The sequence below is a fragment of the Tetrao urogallus genome (genome assembly GCF_951394365.1).
Source record: "Tetrao urogallus genome assembly, chromosome: 1".
Taxonomy (NCBI): domain Eukaryota; kingdom Metazoa; phylum Chordata; class Aves; order Galliformes; family Phasianidae; genus Tetrao; species Tetrao urogallus.
Window position 1 is genome coordinate 111,336,269 of NC_136813.1, and position 23,600 is coordinate 111,359,868.

The 23,600-nt window shown below is 42.1% G+C and overlaps 1 protein-coding gene across 1 annotated transcript; it reads right to left on the bottom strand.

Annotated features, from left to right (window-relative positions):
• Positions 1 to 3,881: 3,881 nt before the first annotated feature.
• LOC306958393 (cell surface glycoprotein CD200 receptor 1-B-like) lies at positions 3,882 to 19,290 on the bottom strand (the record flags this gene model as incomplete). The annotated part of the gene is made up of 5 exons (XM_079549907.1): positions 3,882 to 3,899; positions 16,827 to 16,942; positions 17,285 to 17,533; positions 18,136 to 18,444; positions 19,155 to 19,290. The coding sequence occupies 5 exons, from the start codon at positions 19,288 to 19,290 to the stop codon at positions 3,882 to 3,884; spliced, it is 828 nt and encodes a 275-aa protein (XP_079406033.1).
• Between the last annotated feature and the right edge of the window lie 4,310 nt (positions 19,291 to 23,600).

Here is a 23,600-nt window from a genome sequence, read left to right on the forward strand (position 1 = left end):
CATCAAATAGTCCACCCACCAAATCCATATCTTTCTAATGAGAAGGATGTTATGGGGGATTATGTGAAAGGCCTTACTGAAGTCTATATTGTTGCTGTCTATAGGGAGTTTTAGTCAAACTGACTTTTCATGTGCAGGATGGTTACAGTATTGTTTAAATATTTGTGCTAGACTCATGCTTTTGAACCAAAAAAAGCTTCCCAAATCCAGTTATACTGCCACATAGAATTAGCAAAATCTCAAGTTTGCCATTCAGAATAGTTATTTTCAGCATGGTATCTTTGAACACTGGAGAGGAAACTTCTCTCAGTTCTTCTGATTTATTAGGATAGCCTCTCTCCTATGTGAAGTTCAACTTAGCACAGATAAATTCACAGTAAACTCACAGTTCAAAATCATTTTTAAACGGTGGAAATTCCACTGAGATCCATCATGACATTCCTCAGTAGTCAATGAAAGTTCAAATTAGTCAATTTTTTGTAAAACAAAAAGCTGTCAGATATCTGTCTAAAATCATCTTTGCTTTAAAACTTTTGGCAGGGTTAAGTGGAACTTCAGGGGAGAAAAGATGAAGCCCTTCTATCTTTCTTTCTGATCACTGCCATTGAAGTGACCAAGAATATTCATCAATAAATCTCATCCTGAAAAGGCCAAATTTTACAAGCTGTATATTGTCAAATTTGTTAGTTTCATTGAAATTTTGTCTCAAGGTATGAAGAAACCTGTATGAAATAAATGATCAGGTTGTCCTGACTTGTACACATTCATTTCCTCAATTATAGCAAGAAATGCTTTTCTGGAAGCTCTAATCCTTTGGAGAGATAACTACAATAGCATACAAAGAACCATGTAAGTGGAAACACAGGAGATTAAATTTAATCTGATGTCAACATGCAAATATGCGGGAAACATGTACAAAGGAAAAGTGCAGGTGTTAAAGGATGTTTTAACTGAGTGAAAAAGAAGCAACACCCACCAAGTTACATCCAGTCAAATTCAAACCGTAAATCAGACATGGTTGTTTTTTGGTTTTGTTTTGTTTTTTTTTTAAGTGAGTATGATTCACTTGTTGGAACAAACTACTGTAGGAAGTAATGATTCCCATGCCTCAGTGTCTTCAGATTAAAAACCAGCTGCCTTCTTAGAAAAGTGCTCTACTGAAGCCTGGGTTTTCTGGCCACAGAGAATGAGTACTGGCAGTATCTCATTTTTTTAGATAAAGAGGAAGTTTCCCATGGCATTTGAAACACCCTTTATACATATCTATACACTCCTCCCAGGATCAGACTTAAACACGGTAGTGAATGGTGAAGCAGTGATGAAACTAATCTGCAGATGAATAAGAGAAGTTATGTGTTCTCAGCTTTAGGATCTTCTGTGCTATTCTTTATTTTTCCAGAAAAGCAAAACAAAACAAAACCAAACCGGAGAGCTATAGGTGGGAAAAGGAGACTATATTAAAAAAAGAAACTCAAAATTTCCTCAAGGCTACAGAAGATCAGGTGTGTCCAAAATACAGAGAGCGACACTGCTGTTTACTGACTGCAGCCTACATCCCTCCTCTGCCTCTAGGGGGGCTGAGGGGTCAGCAATGAAGTTGAGGATAGGAAAGCGGGGAGAAATGTTGTTCTTTTAATATTTTCTTCCTGTTTCCTACTAGCCACATGTTTTTATTAATTGACAATAATTTTCCCATGTCAAGTCTGTTTTGCCCATGACGGTAATTCATAAGGAATCTTCTTGTTTCTTTCTTGACTCATGAGATTTCTCATTCCCGTTCTATTTTCTTCCCCTGTCCCACTCAGGGTGAGGGGAGTAAGTGAGCAGCTACGTGGGCTATTTGTTAGCTAAATCTAATCTAGGACGGTCATTTTAGGTGCAAAATCATTCAGTTATAATTAGTTTTATCAAGATGTAGCAAAGTCTAAATGAATCTCTATTCTAACCTCAGAAAGCCCCGTTTATTTATTTATTGAACAAATTTCCTGATTATGTTTTTAGTGTACAGAATGGATTTTCCTAGTTTCATGGCGCTGTTCTTGCCACTTTTTGAGAAAGGGAAGAGAATTGATTTGTAGGGATCAGGACAGGCTGGAAGTATAGATATCTCTTCCAACTTTGCCACTGGCAGATTCTGTGACCTTCTGTTTTTGCCAGTGGACTGTAAAAACAGCTTGTGTCAGCAGAAAGGCCCAATTCCCAGGCCTTATATACATATATATATACATATAATGCTGATGTTATGTTCCAGGTGCATTTGTTGAAAGTTGAGAACAAATTGTCTTCTCTCTGGTGAGTAGACTTGCTAATCTAAACAGTTTGTCTTTTTCTGATGCTGATATATGGATAGGAATCAGCCCTGCTTGTTGCACCTGTATCAACGAGGACTGTCTGGTACAGAAGATGGGGTGGAACTCTAAAAATCACTTCATATGGGAATTTAGTACTACTGAGAACATTTCAGATGAAAAAAAAAAAGAAAAAAGGAACAAGATAGTATCACTCCGGTAGCTGCAGTGTTTGTTTTTATGTTTTAATCAGCTCAGAACATAATGTACATATTGGTGAATAAAAGTGATGATGTGAAATTTGCATCTCTCCAGTGCAATGTGAATAAGGCAGTGAGTTAGAAGCTCAAAAACGATGACTTGGGCAGTAGAAATGACATGTTGTCGCACACTGCTCTGTTCTTTCTTTAGAAACTGCTGTAGCAGCTATTTGGGAAGAAAATGCTGAAATCATGATGTAGAATGAAACAGCATTAAAATCCAGGAAATGCAACTCTAGTTTTGATGAGCCAAAAGAGGGTATTAAGTTTTCCGCTTGGGGATGGTTTTCAAAACCTTGAGCCCTTTGATTATGATGGCATCTTATGACTGGAGCTCTGTAAAGAGCATCTGGTTTTTCTGATAAGCAGTTCACTAATGAATGCCATTTCTGTCAGTAAACATGCGGCAGGAGTACAGCAGTTTTCTTCCCAAAAAATCATTTTGTTATACACTGTTGTGATCCAAATCACCAAATACAAATAAGGTTTCCTGCACTGCTACCCACGTTCAGAATGGACTTTTTGCCTAATAAAGTGGGTCATTCATACACTGTGGGGAAATAATTCTTATGCAAATTCACCAGCCTACTTTTCTCCCTGGCTGATGTCTTGTGCTGATAAACATGTGGTAAGATCTTGTTTCACCATAAACACTGACAGATCAGAAGTGACTTTTCAAGGAATATCTTGTTTGTGTTGTATGGTTCTCCCACTGAACTTACCTGCAGTCCACCTAACTTTTTCAGCTACTCTGGCAGAAAGAGATAAGTGTTACCTTTTCTCTAGAGAAGAAAACTGTCTACAGGTTAATCTAGAATGCACAGCAAACTGAGCTATTGCTTCATTTCAAAATGTTTCAAAACATAGTGTCAGATAATCCTTATCAGTTTTTCCTCACTATCCAGTCTGTAAGACTATATTGTTTTGATGATGTACATTTAACCTGTGGGTAACTTCAGTAGATTAAAAAAAAGAGAACGCGAGTTGGTCAGTCATCCCTGCCTTGCAGCCAAAGCAGATAACACTTCCCTCTTTCAGAAATATGTTTTAGGATGGAAAGAAATATGTTATTCACCACAAAGTGAAAGATTAATTTGTTCAGGGGAGCGGGGTTTGTATTTTTAAAAGTATTTTTGAAGTTCTACTTCCTGTAAAGCTTGAGGAGAAAGCCTGCAGTACTTTATGACTTTTATCTAATGTAATTACTTGAATTAGGTATAGCATAATGACTGGTCATCGTTTTATTTTAAAACATTTAAATGAAAGCATTTAATTAAAATGTAACTGCTGCTGTAAAGATGCTGTAAAGATTCATCTTTGTCTAAAAGTAAACTCATTCTTCATCTGAGAACTAAGCAAGACAAACGAGAAAAAACTTTTTAAGGAAATTTCCTCATTAAATCAGAAAAGACAGTTAGCATCATGAGAATTACTGCTTCCTGCCATGGCACAAAACATGAAATAAGCAAAACTGAGTTTGCTGTAAGGAGGTACTTGTGTTATCTTGGATGCACTTGACAGCTGTGATTTGACTCACTGTTCTCGAAGTTCAGTATTCAGCTGAGTTCAAAGTTGCCTCTCAGTGCAGTGCACATGAATGGGCTGTGTGTTTTTCCCATTCCATGGAGAAAGGGATTTGTTTGCTGAGGTTGTTTGTAGCCCACATGACAGCAAATATGAGCAATTCTAACATTATTTTCACCTCTATTTGTACTTTCTCACTCTTTTCAATCTGTGATCCTGAAAAGAACCAAAGCTATTTATCTGGAGTAAAATGCACGATCAATAGACAGTGACGCTCCTCAACTAAGTTGCTGATACATCTGAAACATCACAGAAAGTGGACAGGAGACAACATCAAAGACCTTACCAGTACCTCACATAAATATAATCCTGCACTGCTATTCATGCATGGGCTCTCAACCTTTCTCATTCAGGTTCTTCTCGTGCTTTTTTCTTCCTCTTACAGAAATACTCCCATGTACATACACTGCAAATCCACGTGATTTTCAAATCCATCTCTGAGGCAGTATGTAAAGGAGTTTCATAATTGAGTATTTTTCCTAGTGAAATGGGCTACCCACTTGCAAGACCTGAGACTCACTGGTTTAGAGAGTTGCTTGTGCTTGCCCAGTTTCATAACATACTGCATTTTGATGACATTACCAGGCAACACATGAAATGAATAAACAGTATTTGATGCAATGTAAGATAACCTTCCGATGCACAAGTGTTAAGCAGACTACTTAATAGGAAAAAGTGCATGTGCATGAGTGGAAACACCACACGTAGTAACAATAAACATAGGTCCAGCCAGCCTTTCGATAGGAAGACGGGTGGCAGTAAGTGAAGATTAAGCAAGTCCTATTATTTTGCCATTATACCACCTATATTGTGAACATTTGCAACTCTAGACTGAGTATTTGGCACTGGACAGTCCCCCATCACCAAAATTACTTCAGCAAGTAGATATTTTTGCACTGTTGAGCAGACTAGAAGTTGTAGATTTTTAATTTATTCACAGATTTGTGTAGATCTCTTTCCAGGCTCATTATTATCCTAGGGAAGAACAAACCAATACAAGCAAGAATCAATTGAGTGAAGGTCTGGATGCAAGCAAACTATAGTATTGTGCTCATTGTAAGCACTGCCTTTCAGAACAAGACACTCTTGCTTGCTGGTAGCTGTGAGTGACATGCAGCCTGTTTTACAGTGCTACAAGAAACAATATATTTTGTGGCTACCACAGTGATGCAGGACTCACACCATCTGCTCTCTCCCATTTCTGTAGATATGCCTACATTACAGTCCCTAACAGTGACTGCACTGTATGTAAATCTAGATGCAGCAAACGAACCAGACTTCTAAGCAGATTTAATGAAGCTCATCCCTGCACAGTTAGTTTGCCCTTTGCAGTGGTTGGATTCAGGGAGCACTAACAGGTACCAGGAGCCCTGACTGAGCCTCTACTCACAAATGGGACAGGAGTCCCCATTTAAACCCAAACCTAGGTCTTTGCTTTCTGCTTGATCTCTAGCTTGGATATGCTGCTGCTTTACTCTAGACTCATTTCACAGCTGCAGTCAGGCTGCTGAAGCTGGAGAGCTTCCAGTCCATGCCTTTTTGCAGAGCTGGACCCCCTGTACCTACTTTGCTCAGCCTTTCCTCACAGGGCTGATCTGCAGCTGATAACCCCTGCAGCAGAGCTCTGATGGGATAGGAGTCTTTCCTTATCTTGTTTCATCTAAAAGAGAGCATTCTTTTTCTGAGCTGGTGGCAGAAACATATCCTTCATTGAGCATTGAAAATGCTCCTGTCTTACCAGCCCCTCCCCAACTCTTCTGCAAAGTGCTGACAAAATAAGTCTTTCTACATTTGCACTGTTGATGCCTTCTTCCAGATAAGAAGCGTTTGGCCATTAATGGGAGCATAGTTCTGAACCACATACAAAGAGACCTCCTTGAAGAGAAACTGAGGAATGAGGGAGATGCTCCTTGTATGCTAGGAATTGGTACCAATTCTATTCTAATGCCAGTCTGTCCTAGTGTATGCCATCCATCTGGCATGTCCTAGAGTATGCCATCCATGCAGCATGACAAGGAATAAACACAGGGCCTGAGGGAGCAGCTAGCATATATCAGCCTTACTTGTCCATGGGATTCTTACTTAAGTGAGAAGTTCTGCTGGAGAAAACTCCTTTTTGTGGGGAGTTTTTTGTTACTACTGTCACTTCTATCAATTGCCAATTATTTGCATAGTACCATATGCTTCTATTCATTGCTCCCCATCTCTAAAGTACTGACAAAAGCACCTGCTTATCTCAGTGATGGATTGTTAGATACCAGATTAAAGATAACTTCTGAACTACATAGGCCTTGGTCAGCAGACTCCATGAGGATGTCGTGCACATTAAAGTGATGTGGATGGACTTCTGCATAATGCCCTAGGACAGACTGGCAAGTTGTAATGAGTTACAGTAGTAATAATGAATAAGTCTGTAGCTGGGTGTTAGCTGTGTCCTAAATAAAACTTTCTGTTAACGCTTAAGTCTCAAAGCTTGTTTATTGGACATTTTTGGTAGGGAAAAACTGAAGGCAATCTCTGGGTCTCTCAGGGAAAAGTCTGCCATGCATTTTTTACAGTTTGCCTTGCCACTCAGTTCAGAGAAAACTAATTCACATGAAATAAACATAAATGATAACATAAGATTGGTGGTTAAAATGTAAATATGGCTAGTACTCAGACCAAGCTGCTAAGTATATCTGAAAACAAACTATATTTCTCTGATAATATCTGAAATCATGGCAAAGCCCACAGTCTCATGTTTGAGAACGCTGAAGAATGGTATCATAAAATAAGCAGCGTGCCCTTTGCTTTGAGCACTCTGTTACTAACTTTTGTCAGAGAGAGGAAAGTAGGTGGTGAACTGTCAATTCTTTTTGTGAACAGTGAACGGCTCCACCTGTGCATGAGCAATACCAGGTGTGCCTACTCTGCATGAGTGGATGTGAGCTCAGGTTGCTGTGCTGCAAGGACGGCTCTGTAATAAGCAGTACCTTTCAACTGCAGCAGGCTCACTTTCACTCTGTGAACTTGATCTTCGTGTTAATTTAAAATACATGTTTTGCTTGTGTGGCTTTCAGTTATGTTACCACAAAGAACTAATAGCACCCTGAGTTTACTCACGTGAAATGCTTCTTGTGCTGTTTCTCGTTTTTCACTGCAGAAGGAAAAAAGGGTTTTTGCTCTGATGGGTAATTTATACCACGCTGCTGGTCTGTATGGTATAGACTGTGTAGAAACTGTACTGCCCACACATATAAACCTGTGTGTCTAGGTGGTACCTTTCAGTCGGTTTAACTAACTTTTCTTCAAAAAGAAAAAAAGCATATGGCCGTGCACAAGTCTCTTTTAACGAAGGGTCAAAATTAATGACTGCATCAGTATCAAACATGACTCACATCTGTTCTCCAGCTAGACTGCTAATGAGAGAGTGAGTGACCAAGCATTGGTGGGACTCAACACAGCACAGCACTGTCAGAAAAGCAAGTGCTGCCGTATATCAATCCCTTGATGTAAGATATGTCTTTTCAAATAAAAGGCTGCCCACGCTTTCTGGTGTTAGTAAAATGTTCTTAGGAGTTACTGATCTAAATGAAAAATTAAAGGAAAAAATCAAATATTGACGTGAGGCAGACATCTACCACAGATAATCTCAGCTCAAAATTGTAATATTTATCAATATAATAATTGTACGAAACATTCTTTAATGGATCTGAGAAATACTCTTAAGAGCTGATCATACCACAACTGCTTATAGGCACCCAGCCGTGCTTCTGCACAGTACTTACATAGAGATCACTCACAAAAACTAAGAACCAGAACAAAAGCAAACAAGAAACACCGCAGTACAGTTTGGTCAAAGTAAACTACTTATATATTTTGAAGCATTTCATTTTTAGATAAATAATTTAGGCTCTGTTTTGCCTCTCCTTTTTATTTAATCCTTTTCCAAAGTGAGAATTTGCCAAAGCTTGCTAAACCGTTTCATTGTCATATCACGTGGAAGAAAGGAATTACAGATTCAAGTGCCACTGTGTCTGTAGCACAAGCTCAGATCAGCTTTGTTCCAGATTTCAGACTTCCTGTTTGCTGCTGAGCAGGTAATTGCTTGTAATTTCCTGACTATAAGCATATACATATTCAAAGACTTATGGTGTGGGTAACACACATAGAAGAGAACACACACAGAAGATTAAGGGGTGCTTCTGGAGCAAGGTATTGCTAACCTAGGGTAGGTAGAACTGAGATCACTGGGGAGCTCACACACTGAGAGGACGTGGGAGGATTTTTCATAATCCTCAGATGGACAGATACAGTGAGTAAAATACAAAGAACCTGTGGTCACAGATTTGCTGTCTTGCAACTAAGCATTGTGGCAGAGGAAGACTTGAAACCTACTGATCTCTGTTTTGGTAATGGAAATTTAGAAGTAATTGTTGGTTTTCTCACTAAAAGCTCTTCCTACTTCTTGCTCACTTTGTACCTTTAGTATACATTACATTGAGAAGTAAAATAGAAGAAAAGGAAAAAAAAAAAGACAAAGAGAATCATGTTAAAAATGTACTGGCTTGAAAATTAAGCCATCAGATGTAAGGAAAGGCCCTGACAAGCACTGAATAGCTTACATGCATTGTTTTACAGTCTGCACATAATGACCATGTGACACATATACAGACCAGAGGGAAAGGCTGTCCAGAAACAACCAACAAGGGGTGTCATCATTTTGACCAACTTTGGCTGGGCAGATGCTTGCATGGACTGCAGCTGAGACAAGCTGGGTATGTAGGAGAAAAGAAACTGCAGGGGAACCAGCTGTGTTAGAAGTGCTGGTGATAGCTCAGTGTGGTTGTTTTTCACTTGCTTGACATATAGGCACTGTGCTGGAACTCGGAGTGACGTCTGCCATTCTGGGTTCTAGTCTTTTTAATCTCCTCTAAGGGAGTTCAGGAATGGATTATCTGCAGGCTGTGGAGACCCACTGGTTTGCTTGTGATCGTGTGGTATCCTGAGAGTAATGCTGAGCTTTGCTGGTGCTGAGGAGAGTGAAACCTGTGGCTTGGCATGTAAAAAGGAATTGATATAAAAGGTGCTGGCTTCTTTTCTCTCATGCTCTGCCTGGTCACTCACAAGAGTGCAGTGAGGTTGCTGCTTCAATGTAAGGCTGTGAGGCACTGGTGGAGAATGATCACTGCAGCTTCTCTGTGGCATTTGTGGAATTCGTGAATCAATAGCAGCAAACCTAAAAGAGACTGGACTGAAGTCCTTTCTGATGTCTATGGTTTATTTGCGAGTTTTTCCTGGTTTGTTGGATTAAAATAATTCATTGACTGAAGTAGCTGTGCACAAATATTCTACACAGAAATCCATGTTCATCTTCAGTCTTAAGCTGTACAAGCTTAACAAGAGATTTTCTGATGCTAAATTCAGCAAGTTTTTGTAAAGACTAATAGTTATGATATATATATAACTCTTCTTCCCCTGATAACTGCTTTCAGCTTGTCTCAGCTGAACTCAGAACTCAGAAACTTACTGCTAGAGTGAATGAGAATAAATATGTTCTGCCCAATGGAACTGTGGCTTGTTAGAAAAACTTGAGAAATTGTAAAGATCCATTTATGAATAAAAAGATGCTTGTCTTCACCTCACTCCAACTTTCACTCCTTAGCTCTGTCAAAAATTTTTTGTCTATAAGCTAGCTACTCTTAACAAATGCATAATCTGTGAAAGCCACCCAGGCAGAAATACTGGTCTTTAAAGCAGTCTTCTGCATGAAATGTATACTGTCCATTAATGTCTCGAAGGTATAGACAAACAGCTTCCATCAGGATAGCAGGTACACATGTATTTTCTCATAGCTCTACCCAAAAGCAAACACTTGCTGTGTACTAATATTTTCCTACAGTCCAGATTTTACAGTGGGAGATTTCTACTGAATCTCTCTGAAGGGAACAGGTTTGGTGTCCTCTGGTGTCATAAAGGAAAATGTTTACTATCCCTACTCCAGTAAAATCTGTGGTAAAATCCATATATTTCTTTCAAAAAAAAACATTATTCCAATTAAAAATTGCAATTAAAATATGTAGGAATAGTAGAAAATTACTTTTCTTGTATACAAGCTGTTGTTTCTTTTATTGCTGCAGATGAAAGTGAGGAAATACCTGGATTTGAAGAAGAGAAAAAGAAAGATCCAATTAAAATAAGCTCCTAGATTCAGGAGTTATGTGACAATTTCAGGTGCTTCAAGTATTGGAGGCTGTACCATTCTTCAGAGGAGTATTGCAAGTGACTGCAAATGCAGAGCATAACTCACCCAGGACTGCATTCACCAGCACAGTGCCAGGTGTCAAATGAATGCAATACCTGGCTGCTGTGACATGAGCAGGCATGCAAAATAATTAAGCATCTATGCAAATGTGAGGGAATCAAGGGAGAACCTGTCTCCTCTTCTTTCCTCTGAACCTTTTGGTTGAAGGCACAGAACTACGTGCAGGCAACTCTAAGCCCCAGCTGTGGTGTTTGCCACCAAAGTTTCTTCCTCAAATTGTTATTGCTCTCTTTCAAATGTAGACTGAAAATGCCATTTTTCATACATTCCCATGTGAATATTCAAATATTTTATCTGTTTTTTTTTTCATATCTTGGTGCATGACAGTACAGACATGCTAATATTCTTTCTGATCTGCTTGTTCTGTGTACAACCAAGGTAACAGTTCTAAAATACACTATCAGCTCTTTCATCACCGACTTGTGTGTTGAGCAAATAGCAGCATTTAACTTTTAGGATGGAAGGAGAGTTTTCACTGAGCCAAAACAGCACTTGACTCATTGTGAGGATTTCCTGTGCATCTTTTTTTGGTACTGTTAGACTTCAGTCAAGATGTAGACTTCTACACGTTAAATTTCAATATTTAATTCTGAGGCTTTTGTGCTAGAACAAATTGAAATATTCATGAATTCAATATCCATCATAAATATATTCTCAGCTCTGCCCTTGGTGCAAAATTTCTCTCTGGTCTGTTCATTACTGGTTGTTTTTTTTTTGTTTGTTTGGTTGGGTTTTTTTGCATTTTTTGTTTGGGGTTTTTGGGGTTTTTTGGGGGGGCTTTAGGGTTTTTTTTGTTTTTGTTTTGTGGGTTTTTTGTTTGTTTTTTGTTATTGTTGCTGTGGTTGATTTTGTTTGAACCTTGGATGGATTTGCAGTTTGTGAATATCTGTTTTATTTGGTGCCAAGTTTTTGTGTGAGGACAGGGCATTGTGACAGATGTATAAGCGTAGCTTCGAAAACCACAGCACACACACAGCTATTCTCCTCCAAACATGGAAACCATCTAACTGCTAAATGTGTGGATTTTGGTGGTCTTAGGATTTTCTTTGGTTTGGTTTGTCATTTGGTAATCATGGTGACAAGTGCTCTCCTAACCAGTGAGAGCAATTGTGTCAATGTATTCACTATCCTAACGCAGAAAGTGTCCTTCTGGGTGATGCCCAGTTCTGGTATCCTTGTAAAGGTGTCTTGGTGGTTGTGCATTGCCCTGTGCTTTGACGGGCTGAGCAGCTGCTTGGATCTGCCATCTGCTTCAAACCAGACTCCCATTCTCAGCCTTGTGTGTCAAGAAGATGCACAAATTTACACGCGTTTCTTTGAGTAGGTTCAGCTGTGAGCTTGCCATCACAGTGTTCTCCCTTAAAATCTATCTGAACTGTTTTGAAGACTGCCTTCAAGACCCAGGGAAAATATCAAAGTATACCAATCACCAAAAAGCCCCATAAAAGTAACCAGTACTTGTCGGTGTGTTGTTTGGAACCTCTTGACTGGGGTTAGCTGTTTTCCTAAGAAAAGCTAAACATTTCCTAAGCTGATCTCTGCCGCTTCCTTCCCACACATCTTTCACCTCCAAAAAACAAACAAGAACAACAAAATAAACAGAAACAAAACCACCACCAGAGGCTCACATCCTTCTCTATTTCCTTCCCCCAACCCAGCCCAGCAGCGGAGCAGACGCTTTCTCTGCTGCCAGTTTGCTGTCCGGCATCATGAAAAGGAAATCTGGGGAGCAAATTCCTGCCTGGTCTCATTTTTCCGTAATTCCTGTGGTGAATTTTCTTCTGTTCCATTCTTTTTTCTTTTTCCATTCAAGCTGCTGTCTGATGTGGATGTGCCACCTAGGCTTGAGTCTGACAGCAAAGGCAAATGTTGCATGTTCTCCTGACCTCCAGCATTAATAGCTAGATACTCATGAAGGTAGTCAGCCTTGGTCCTTGCTAGAGATCCCTCTTCACAGCACCAAGCCTCCTGTGCTGACAGTATGGAAAAGCATGTGGAGATAGATAACAGTGACTGTGGCTTCTGCTTGTCCCTTCTTTGCACACAACTGGGTGAATATATATTTTGCATTAGATGTTAGGGGTCGGGAACAAAACGTTCTTCCTCTAGGAATGACAAGGTATTATCAGTGTCCAGGCATGATCCCAGCTTATTCCTCTCTCAAAACAATATCAGCTGACATCTTTTCTTTACAATGTGGTCTTTTGCCAATGCCTGAACACATCCAAAGATGGAAAATTAACAACAGGGCTTTTAAAACTGCTTTTGGAGAAAGCAGCTGTTACAGATAGAGGAGCCTCTGAGTAGCAGAGTTAAGTAGAAATGTCTGTTGTTCATTCGTTTTTAGACACAAGAAGAGCTCTTTTAATGTAGTCATGCCTTCCCTCACAGTCTGCTCTGCAGTTTCATTGCCCCTATAAAGAGAAACTGCCTCCACCTGGAACACAGCATCGCTTTCACGCTGGAGCACCATCAGCATTTGAGAGAACCAAGCAGCCTCTGCTTCACTTGCCCTGTCCCCTCCCTGGCTGTTCCTCACCACTGCTGTAGTACTTCCTCCCTTATGGCAATCTTGGGGTAGATCAGACAGGTTGCATGAGTCATAGCACACAGAAGAAAAGCAGGGTACTCTACAGGTTGGTGTGAGAGCTTGTCAGCGAGACAGGCGTGGGTTTATATCCTCATACCAAGCTTCAGAAATACTCTGGGGAACTGAAAATATCTTTCAATCTCCCAGTGTCCCATCAACCATGCTGAAACAGGATTAGTAGGGAAAAGAGCAGAATTGTACTAGCAATTCAGAACTAGCTGTATGGAAGAACTACAGATGGTGATGCTGGAGAGCTCACTGAGAGTTCTTGCAAGTGAACAGGATGTGAGATGGCTTTACATAATACTTTGGGATAGGCTCACCAAGCAACAAAAGAAAGGGGTCTGTGGTCAACTTGCGGTCTCAGTAGCGTGTCTGTGCTGCAGAAGGACTGATATTTAGAGTAGTACTTACTTAGGGGTAAAGGTGCAATGAGGAAAGTTAGTGTTGTCTCTGAATTTGTCAGAACTGTTTCCTCTTTTTTTTACATATAAGAAGAACCATAATTTAAAACTGGTATATTAAAAACCAATGGCAATCAAAAAAAAAAGGCAAACAATCTTTTCTTGCCGAAGCTCACTGTGTAGTGAACGTGCCAAAGAGAATATTTGGCATCTGGTGAGATAAAGGACAAAACATTCCAGGTTGTTCCAGTAGCTGCTCAGGAGAAGGACTGAAACTCACAATGTAGAAATCTTGGGTGGCTTTATCCTCAGTCCTGCAGAAGGATTTGTGATGGCTTTGAGAATAAATAGACCAAAGAATGGTGGCAAGGTTGATCATATAATCCTGTGGATTCTACTGTAAGAATTTGATCTCTTTCATCTCTGAAGGAGGACAGAGAGGCTCTGAGCTGCTTGAATGGAAACTGCAGCAAAGAATGCTAGTTATTTTTCTTTCTGGCAAAAGTCAAATACCATATGCTAGCCCCAAACAATACAGCAAGTCTCAGATTCACATCTTGCATTCTGCTGACACTGGTGGTATATTGCTAACATAGGGGCTAACTCTGTTGGCATCTCTAAAATGTTGACTTGTCCTACAGCTGATGAAGAGAGAGAAAAAAGAGAAGTCTTATCTGTGTATTGTTTGTCTGTAATTTACTTAGTAAGAGCCAAGCAGAGTTGCAGCTCTGCAGGTTTTCTTACGGTAAAATACAACCACTGGTGGAGCAGCTGTGTGTCTGCATGTGGGTTTGTATGTACACATGCCCAGAGCTTGTTCAGATGCTGCAGAGAAGCACTTTAGCTGAATACTACTTGCATGCAGTCGGTTGATGCACACTGTGGAAACTTACCAGGATAACTACAAATATCAAAGTCAGTGTGGTTTTCTGCTGGCTTTTGATAAGGCAGTTAGGTTACCACAGTGAATTAGCAGTAATTTGGTTAGCATTGCAGTGAGTTTATTCTTCTCTTGTCTCCGAGTTTACTTGAATTGTGCGTCAGTTGTACAAAGTTCAAGCTCTCCTGTGACCAAACAGCCATATGTGACAGCAGATGGGCACAATGAGGCTGTGTCTGTGAGCATGGAATGGAATCATCAGCTGTGTTCATCAAATGTCATGGCCAGAAACAGCCCAGGAAGTGACTTACAGGACTTTATCAGCTGCACCAGAAAAAAGTGAGGAGAAGAAAAGTAGTGGTAAATAAACTACTGATATCAGCTAAGAAATGGAGGCCAAGCTAGTTTGCTATTCAAGGAGAAAACAATACATCTTCCAAGTTATTAGGATTTATGAGCAAGCAATTATGTGTCTTCAAATGGTTTATACCTATTTTTGTCTGTCTAGATGTACTTGGCATGCCTGACACCCAGGGAAAGCCAGGGACAGCCCCACCAGAGGAGCTGCAATGCTGGACCTGTTGCTCACCAATGAAAGTGAACTGATTGGTGACATCAGGATTGGAGGTTGCTGGGGCTGCAGTGACCATGCAGTGATGGAGTTCACACTCTTGAGAGATATCAGATACACAAAGAGTAAAATCAGGAAGTTTAATTTTAGGAAGGCCAACTTCCAGCTCATCAGGCAGTTAGTCAACAAAATCCTCTGGGAATCTGTTCTCAAGGACAAGGGAATGGAGCAGAGCTGACAGGTGTTTAAAGAAGCTTTCCTGAGGGCACAAGAGCTCTCCATCCCCAAGTGTAGGAAGTCAGGAAAGGAAGGCAAGAAATCAGCATGGCTGAATCAGGACCTGCTGGTCAAACTGGAGAGCAAGAAGAAAATGCACAGGCAGTGACAACAGGGATGCTGCTGGGCTGTGTAGGGATGAGGTCAGGAAGGCCAAGGCCCAACTGAAAGTGGATTTGCTAAGGGACGCAAAGAAGGGTAAGAAGGGCTTCTGTGGGCACATCAACTGGAAAAGTCCAGGAAGGTGTACCCCCTCTAGTGGATAATATAGCCAGGCTGATAACAACAGACAAGGAAAAGGCAGAAGTACTCAACAGCATTTTGGCCTCAGTCTTCACTAGCCACTGCTCTACACAGTCTTCCAGTAGATGGCTCACTATGTGGTCATTTTTATACAGAAATACAGAATTCTTCCAATGAAAATAATAAATCCACTCAAACTGAAGCTAACTTCAGTCCCTGCATAACCATCTTGAGAAAGTTGCTATTGTTAGTATGCAAGAAAATTTCTTCTGAGCCAGTAAAATAGGATACTTGAATATGAGGATGTGATGTACTTAAAGTTGAGTGACTTCCTTCTATATACCATGAATTACTTTCTTATTGTGTTTATTTTAAAAAAAAAAAGGATACTTGCATGGGTGATGACATCTATGGTTACTTTAGAGAAAGGATAAAAGAGAAAGCTGACAAAGGTCAGCTAGGATCTGCCCTGCATATCATATTTCTGCACAGTTACATTGGCTGCTTCATGGATGTTTGCTTCATGTGCCTGAATGCTTTGACACAGTGATTCACGGTGACATCTCACATTGCTGAGACTGAGGCATATAGGGAGTTTCTTTCATCTCTGCTCAGGTGCTGAGTTAGGAATAGCCTTGGACAGCTATGCACATGGATATGCCTTGGCTTTTATGAGTTCCTCTTCTTTCTTGAAAACTAAACATCAGTACTGTAAATGTGAGGACCAAGATATTTTTGAGAAATGCAGTTCTGGGCCCCTGGAATGCAAGAACAGAACTCCTCCTATTTATTTCTTTTGGTGGGGAATTTCAGAAACATCAGGCTTTATATCTGTGATTATATATATCTGTAACCTCAAGTGAAAATACTTTCATTTTGTTTCTGCATTACTTGTTTGTACTGTAACTTTGCATAGCAGTTGCACCTTGCAGCATACAACTGATAACTGGCCACGCTGCCAGATTGCTGCCAGAACTCTGAAACAGTTACAAACTGATTCTGATCTTGTGCAACACTTCCTGCATTTCTGCATGACCCCTGCCTTCCTTACCTTTGTTTGAGAAAGACAACATTGTCCAAAAGTGTGTACCCAACCTCTGGAAGATATTTTGCTGTCATTTAATCTTCATAGCCTGGAAATCCCGTTTTTTCTATCTGCGGAACTGTTCTATCAGTGGAACTGAACTGACCATTTGTTTTGTATTTTTGCTACTGGAAGAAGTATGGCAGCAGGAGGCGGGTCTCTAGCACCAATGAACGAATTCTAAGAGCAGCTGTGATACCTATCTCTGATAAACCCGCATGAACATGTGCTGAGCTGGTTCACTTGTGACAGATTCTGACATGACTGCACATGATGTGAAATAGCACCAGAAGCCCTCGTAAACTTCTCTAGGTGTGACCAGAGGGGTGTTATATGTATCACATCCTGCACATACCTGGCATCACAGAATATGTAGAGGTGAAGAACAGCCAAAAGGAAAAAGGAGGCCAGCAAACAAGCAAGGCTGATGACACAGTGATGAAACCGTGCAGTGCGGTCTAAAGAGAAACAGTTATTTTAAGTGCACCTCACAAACCATTTACTGCATGCCTGACAGAATCACGCCTTCTAGAAAATATTATTTGCCGTATACTTCTGAATAAGACTAATTTCAGCCTTATTTTTAGAAAGGAAGAGTACCATGTTTATCTTCTTGCCTAGAATTTCACAGAGCACTTTTCAATTCTGACAGCACATTTGTTTATCCTTCCCCACCCCAACAAATTTCTCACTGGAAACTTCAGCTCGGCTGCATGGTTGCAGTCATGCCAGTGTCACTGACGTCTTAGTGCAGGAACAGAGGGCTAAACAGGAAACTGAGCACACAAAGGGAAGCTTACGTGAGGAGCAGTCTATGGACTTGGTCTCGTTCAGAGTTGTGTGGGACACGATGCAGGTAGCATTCTTCCCATCGCTGCTACGTGCTGCAAACCTGCTGAGAACTGTCACTGTCCCGTTACCGTGACTGTCTGCTCTGGGTGTGGAGTTGCTCTGTGGGACCCATGAGATCTCAGCAGCCGGCTTCACTGTCTCAGCCTCGCACACAGGGTTCCCGTGGTCATCGCAGTACAGAGCCATTCTCGGGGAAACTGCAGAGTACCAGGAAGGGGGGAGATGCGTGTGGGTTGCTGCAGTGGGATAGGAGGTTTTATCGACTATCCAAAGGGATCATAGTGAGAAGAGGGGAATTGGAAGTGCCATCTCATCACAGCAATGTGCTCCAAAGCCACAAGAGACAAGGGTATGTCTTTTTTCATTCTGGACAATTCTTCTACATTCAAGTGAGCTACTACAGCCACGTGCCTTGAGAGGAGGTATTCCTGGACATGGAGGTAGGGAATACCCCAGAATACAGGGCTGAATTAGACTAGTCCCAAGCAGCTGTTACTGAGTGACTGCAGGATATCAGTGTGCTCATTCAGAATCCTTCTTTAAAGTACTCTAAATTGCTTCACACTCATAATTTATAACTCTATAGGGGAGAAAGCGGCAATAGAAGGTAAGAGAGTTTTGGCAAATAACGAAAGGGAAGAAACAGAGTTACTCTAAATGAAATGCATGACCCTTTATTGCCATGAGAAAGCTCCTCTTCTTACCACACTTCCTCTAGTGCACATAGAGAATAGCTTTGTTTGCCCAGGCCTGGACACGGTCCTCTGGAGAACAGGGAAATGAGGAAGGAGACCCTTACCTATCACAGTCAGGTGATACGGGTCATCGAAATTCCCATCTGCATTTACCACTTCGCAGGTGTAATTTCCCTCATCAGCCATTTCTACTTGCTGTATCTGAAGTGCATGATCCCAGTCTGGTCTGGATCTCCAGTTTATTCTGTCACTGCAGTTGTTTTTTTCTGTCTTGTTACTATTAATCAGGTGTGCCAAGATGCATTCGCCTCCAGTCTTGGGTTTCATTTTCCATGTTACCATAGTTATATTTGTTTTGTTAGGGCAGGTCATCACAGCGCTATGACCCAGGTGTGCTGACACTCTGTTAATTCCTGGAGGAGACAAGGAAGGAAAAAGAGATATGAGAAAGTGATCAAGATGTCACATATGGCCTTGGAGTTCTCTTCCGTGCTTCACGGGGAAATGTCAGCACCATTACATTCTGAAGTGAGGTCCTGTCACCGCCAGCCCAAGAGCTGTGTGTCTCGTTTTAGACAGAAACCAACTGCCAAATTCATGGCTGTGTTTGCCAAAGTCGGTCCTTCGTTTTTCTCCTTTCCTCTGCACAGCCCATTCCCTAAACCGATGGATAAGTAACATGACTTGGAAGCAAAGGCTGGCTGAGCCCATTGGCGTGGGAAGGTCTCCTGGAGTTCCCTTCCCTCAGCATCATTGCCCAGTACAGGAGAAGAACCAACAAAGACTGACTCCTGTTCTGTGGTAGATATGAGCAACCCCCCCAGTCAGGTCAACCACAAGAGTCAAATTCTCTCCTGCCACTCGAAAACTTATGTGAACCGATTTCCCTGATTATGGCACCATCAAATGAAAAATGACGAAGTAGAAGAGTAAATACAACATTTAGCTGAAAGAAAACATCAGAAATTCCCTTTGGCAATTTCTAAGATCCTTTCCCTTACTTTTTTTGGTTGGTTTTTTTTCCCCATCTGAAGAAGAATTGAGAAAAAGATCATTGTGATGCACCGCTCCTTCCTTCTCAGCCCTTCATAGACACTTGATCCCTAAATACTGTCAGAATTACCTGTAGCTCCTGTGACTGCGGTGCTGGTGAGCAGAACAACGGTCCATGTGGTGCTCCTGACCACTTCCAAAGCAGCTCTCGTTTTCATGGGTGATGCAGGCTTCTTGCACCATCCAGCTTGCTGTGAGTTCCCCATCTTCCCCTGCTAGGGATCCGCAGCACTTAGAGCCACTGCTCTTCCTGTGCTCATACAGACCCCTGACTGTAGCTACAGCTTGATGGTTATTCATATCAAGAAGCTTCTTCCTGTGCAGTGAATTGGTCAACGTAAAGGAAGTGGTATTGGTATTTGCTTTCTGTTTTCTGGACTTTTGCATAATGTTACTTAGAGAAGATAAAATCTGTAGCAGAGGTTGCACAAAGTACAAGCAGAGTGACTTTTAGTCTGGCTCTTATCCAACAGTGGGGATTTTATCATCAAGAATGGGGGCAAGGTTATTCTTATCCTACTGCTTAAAGGATGCTCGGCATATTAAAAAGCCAAATAAAACCCTCTTAAAATCCATTTCCCTTCCAGCCTACTCTATTTTCCTCTTGTACCAAACAGCCTAAGATCTTTTCTCTAAAATGTATTGCCAGTCCCTGCTCCCCTCCAGGGAAGGTGCGTAAGTAGAGGCTGCCCATGTGATTAAGCCTGCTGTCATATCAGCAAAGGTACCTACCTAGATATAAGATGAACCTCTTTGGAAATTAATGCAGTGAATGGAGTTTTATCTCCAAAGTGTTAGCCTTCCCAGCGCTTGAAGCCACCGGGCTGGAATGAGGTGCTGCCTATTTTGCCTGTTCCTAAGGGAACAGAGCTCTTTGCCCCACAGCAGTCATCTATTTTATAGATGTCCATGGCTGTGCTGAAATGTGCCTGCCTGAAAGGGCTTTGGTCCTCTGGTCAAACAGACACAAAGCATCCACAGATGAAGAAACCATTGGCAAGAAGGCAGATATCTCACCACCGTCCCTCCTCCAAATTGCAGGTGTTAGCTGAGAAGGGGCATAGCGCCCATTGATGACTCAAAGGTGAATCTGGATAAGTTCAAGAGGTAAGTTGGGCTTCCTGTGTTCACAGTTTCTGTATTTAGAATAGCCAACAGTCACGATACACTGAAATTTTCATCTCTGCCGTTGTTGCAGTTTTGTTTCCAAAATATTTGACAAGCAATTTCAGCTACCTTGGTCAGTACAGCCTCTGCTGTGTGGTTTGAAGGTCATGTGCAACAAGCATTTACTATGTTTAGACACGAGCCCAAGATGAAAAGAACATATTTAACACTCTTAAATATTTAACATATTTAACACAGATATCCCTCTAGCATGGGAGCTTCAGCCACTTCCTCTTGATGACAGAGCTTAGCACTAAAGGACAGAGGAAGAAAACATGGCCTGAGCCATGAAAACTGGAAGCAGAGGTTCACATTCTCCTAGTTAATGTCATTTTTTCAGTTTGAATTACAAGCTGCTCACAGCACAGCAATTTACTGCATGCCTATGATGAAGGGAAAGGCCATGAAAGTGCAATATGGAGGGGGTCCAGTGGTGGGGCTGGCTGCTGTTTCTCAACTTTTGGAAGGTCAGCCTCTGTCGTCCTTTAACACCGGAGCCACACAGAATGGTAATAAGGTGGCACGAGCATCATTGGTGTGTCACAGGTAGTTGCTCTGTGCAGCAGAGCTTCTGACCGGGCTGTTTTACATCTGCCTCTAGCACATCTTTGGAGCTGGTTCTAAGTGTCGTTCAGCCTCAGACTGTTTCCTCCGCCTCAGTTCAGACTTCTGTGGTTTGGGAGACTGATTTTCTCGTGGTAGCAAAGTACAGCGAATGACTGCAAGGTGCCCTGCTTCCTTTGTGTCATTTCTTCAATGCTGCAGGAGTCCTGGGGGGACTTTGTGCATGCATCACGCCTCTAGCAGTGGCCTTATCCTTCCCATTTCCTCCCCAGTTAGTGATGTACCAAGGGCTGTTTTTAGCTACCGGTGTCCCAAAGCGCACTGCGGAGCAGTTGCTCGCCGGCTGGCTCACCCCCGGGCACCAAATGGCAAACGCCTCCTCGAGTCCTGGGGAACGCAGCACCGTCCGTGTAAGGGTGTTTCCATGTGCACACACTGCCTGCACCCTCACTTCCATCTCGTGGGCATAGCGAGCAACAACAACCACTTGGGAAGCTCCTCCTATCACATGAGAGTCCGACCTTTTGCATCGCCTGGGCTGCACGGAATGAAGGGGAATTGTTCCAGGCTACATTTATGTCGGTTGCTCCCGAAGTAATGGCTCCTAATTATATCCATGGAAACTACAACAGATACAAAGAGCACAATAACACTATTTGATTGAGCAAATTCTCAGCAACAAAACACTAGTTTTCAAAATAGTCACCAGATTAGCTATGAATTTTTGCAAGCAATGAACAGGAGCCTGCCCTGCATATCACACTCGTCAAAACCTGCACCAGCGGAGGTGCCCCACTGTCATCACTGCTGAAACGTACCACCCACTGCCTCACTGTGCTCACATCCACTGTTGGATCTCCACAAATGTTCAGCAAGCATCAGTGAATGTCAGTGGGTGCCATTTTTTCTGCATGAAGTAACTCGGTGGCACAGCTTTGCTTCATCCACACTCCCATGCCAGATGCAGTTCTGTCACACTGCCCCTCTGCTGCCATCTGTCGCGTGGCAACGAAACACAAGGAAATATTGGCAGGAAGGTTCCACCTCTACTGCCATACCAGCAACATCCACCTCTGGTGTTGTTGGCCAACATAATAAAATAAGAGGCATTACTTTTGGAGAGCCCACCATAAAATATATAATATAATTAGTGAATGTAAGTAACAAAACTTCTTTCATTTTTTAATGTTTTTTATTAGAACATATCAGAAAAGAGAGCAGCAAAAGTATAAAACAAGTGGGATATATGACCTTGTTTTTGTGAAACCAGCAGATTGGGCTGATTCGATGGCAGTGGTTGCAACTCTCAGTGATTTCTCCATGTGTTTAATAGGGATTTTTGATGAAATTTTACTCCTCCTGTGCTTCATCCTTGAAAATAATTGTTCATAAAGGTACATACCGCCAAAAAGCGATGACATGAATAAGGTGTGACTGTGAAGAGAAGGGCAAATAGAGGTCTGGTGGCAGGACGTGATCAGATTTTTATTTGCAACTCTATACATTCCATTTGAAAATTCACAGGTAATGTACTGAAAATGGAACCGCAAATAAACTAAAAATTTGATGATTTTTTCAGCCATCCTGAAACGCATTCTCAAATCTTTGTATCAAAACAGAAGCACGGCTGTTCAGAGGACTGTGGTGGCCCAGTGTACCACACTGCATAACCCCACTGTCCACCACTTGAGCTGGCACCGCACTGCGCCCCATGTCCCGGTCCCAGCCCGGATGGGGTCACAGCGCACCGATGTCCCGTTGGTGCTGAGGGGCCGGGCCGCTTGGCGGGAAGAGGCACCGCCATCATGGTGTGGGGCAGGGAATGGCTGCAGGGAGAGCTGTGCCGGGCCGTGTGCGGGCTGTGGGTGGGACATGCCTGCTCTATCTGAATGAAAGGATGGTTGGTTCCAAAAACCCACTTCATTTTACTTTCAGAAATGGCCTTTGTTGCTTTCCAGTGTTACTGGCTTTACACATTTCCAAATAAACGTTTCGCCTGGATCTCCATCTGACATGTTTTCTGTCCAGATCACTAGAGAATTCTGTATACCACATTGTAGATCTTCAAGGAACAGGAGCCATCTCACACAATGGAAACCTCGGAACTGTGACCCGTGTGACCCAAGGAGCCCTCAGCATCACTGGATTGTGTCACATGCAGCCTCTGGATGCCATGGCCACAGAAACTCCCAAATGCTAAGAAGGGCAGTGTTGGACTGCTGCCTGTACGCCTACTACAAAAAGCAGCTGTCAGAGGCTGTTCCATCGGAATAGGCTCCCCAAGGAGGTGCTTGAGTCACCATCCCTGGATGTGTTTAAAAACCATTTGGATGTGGTGCTCAGGGACATGATTTAGCCGTGGGTTGTTAAAGTAAGGACAGTGTGGTTAGATAGTGGTTGGACTTGATGACCTTTAAGGTCTTTTTCAACCTGAGCGATTCTATGGTTACCTAAAGGCTGTTCCTTCATATCCACACACGGCCAGCCTGGTCAGCAGCCTAAGCTTTTTCTCTCTGTTAGTCTATGATTTGTTCGCATCACTGGGGACAACAGGAATACAGATATCTCTACATATCTACTGTCTGTATTGTATCCGTTGTCGTTTCCACGAATACAACTCGGAGGCATTGCTTTGGGAGCAACCGAAGTATACGCAGCTCAAGACAACTTTCCTTCACTCAGCGCGGCCCAAGCAAGCCAAAAGCTCGGACACCGACGGGTTAAACGCTGCGTAGCGCCGAGCCCGCCCCGCCCCGCCCGCCGCCTTCCGGGCAGTGCCGCCGCT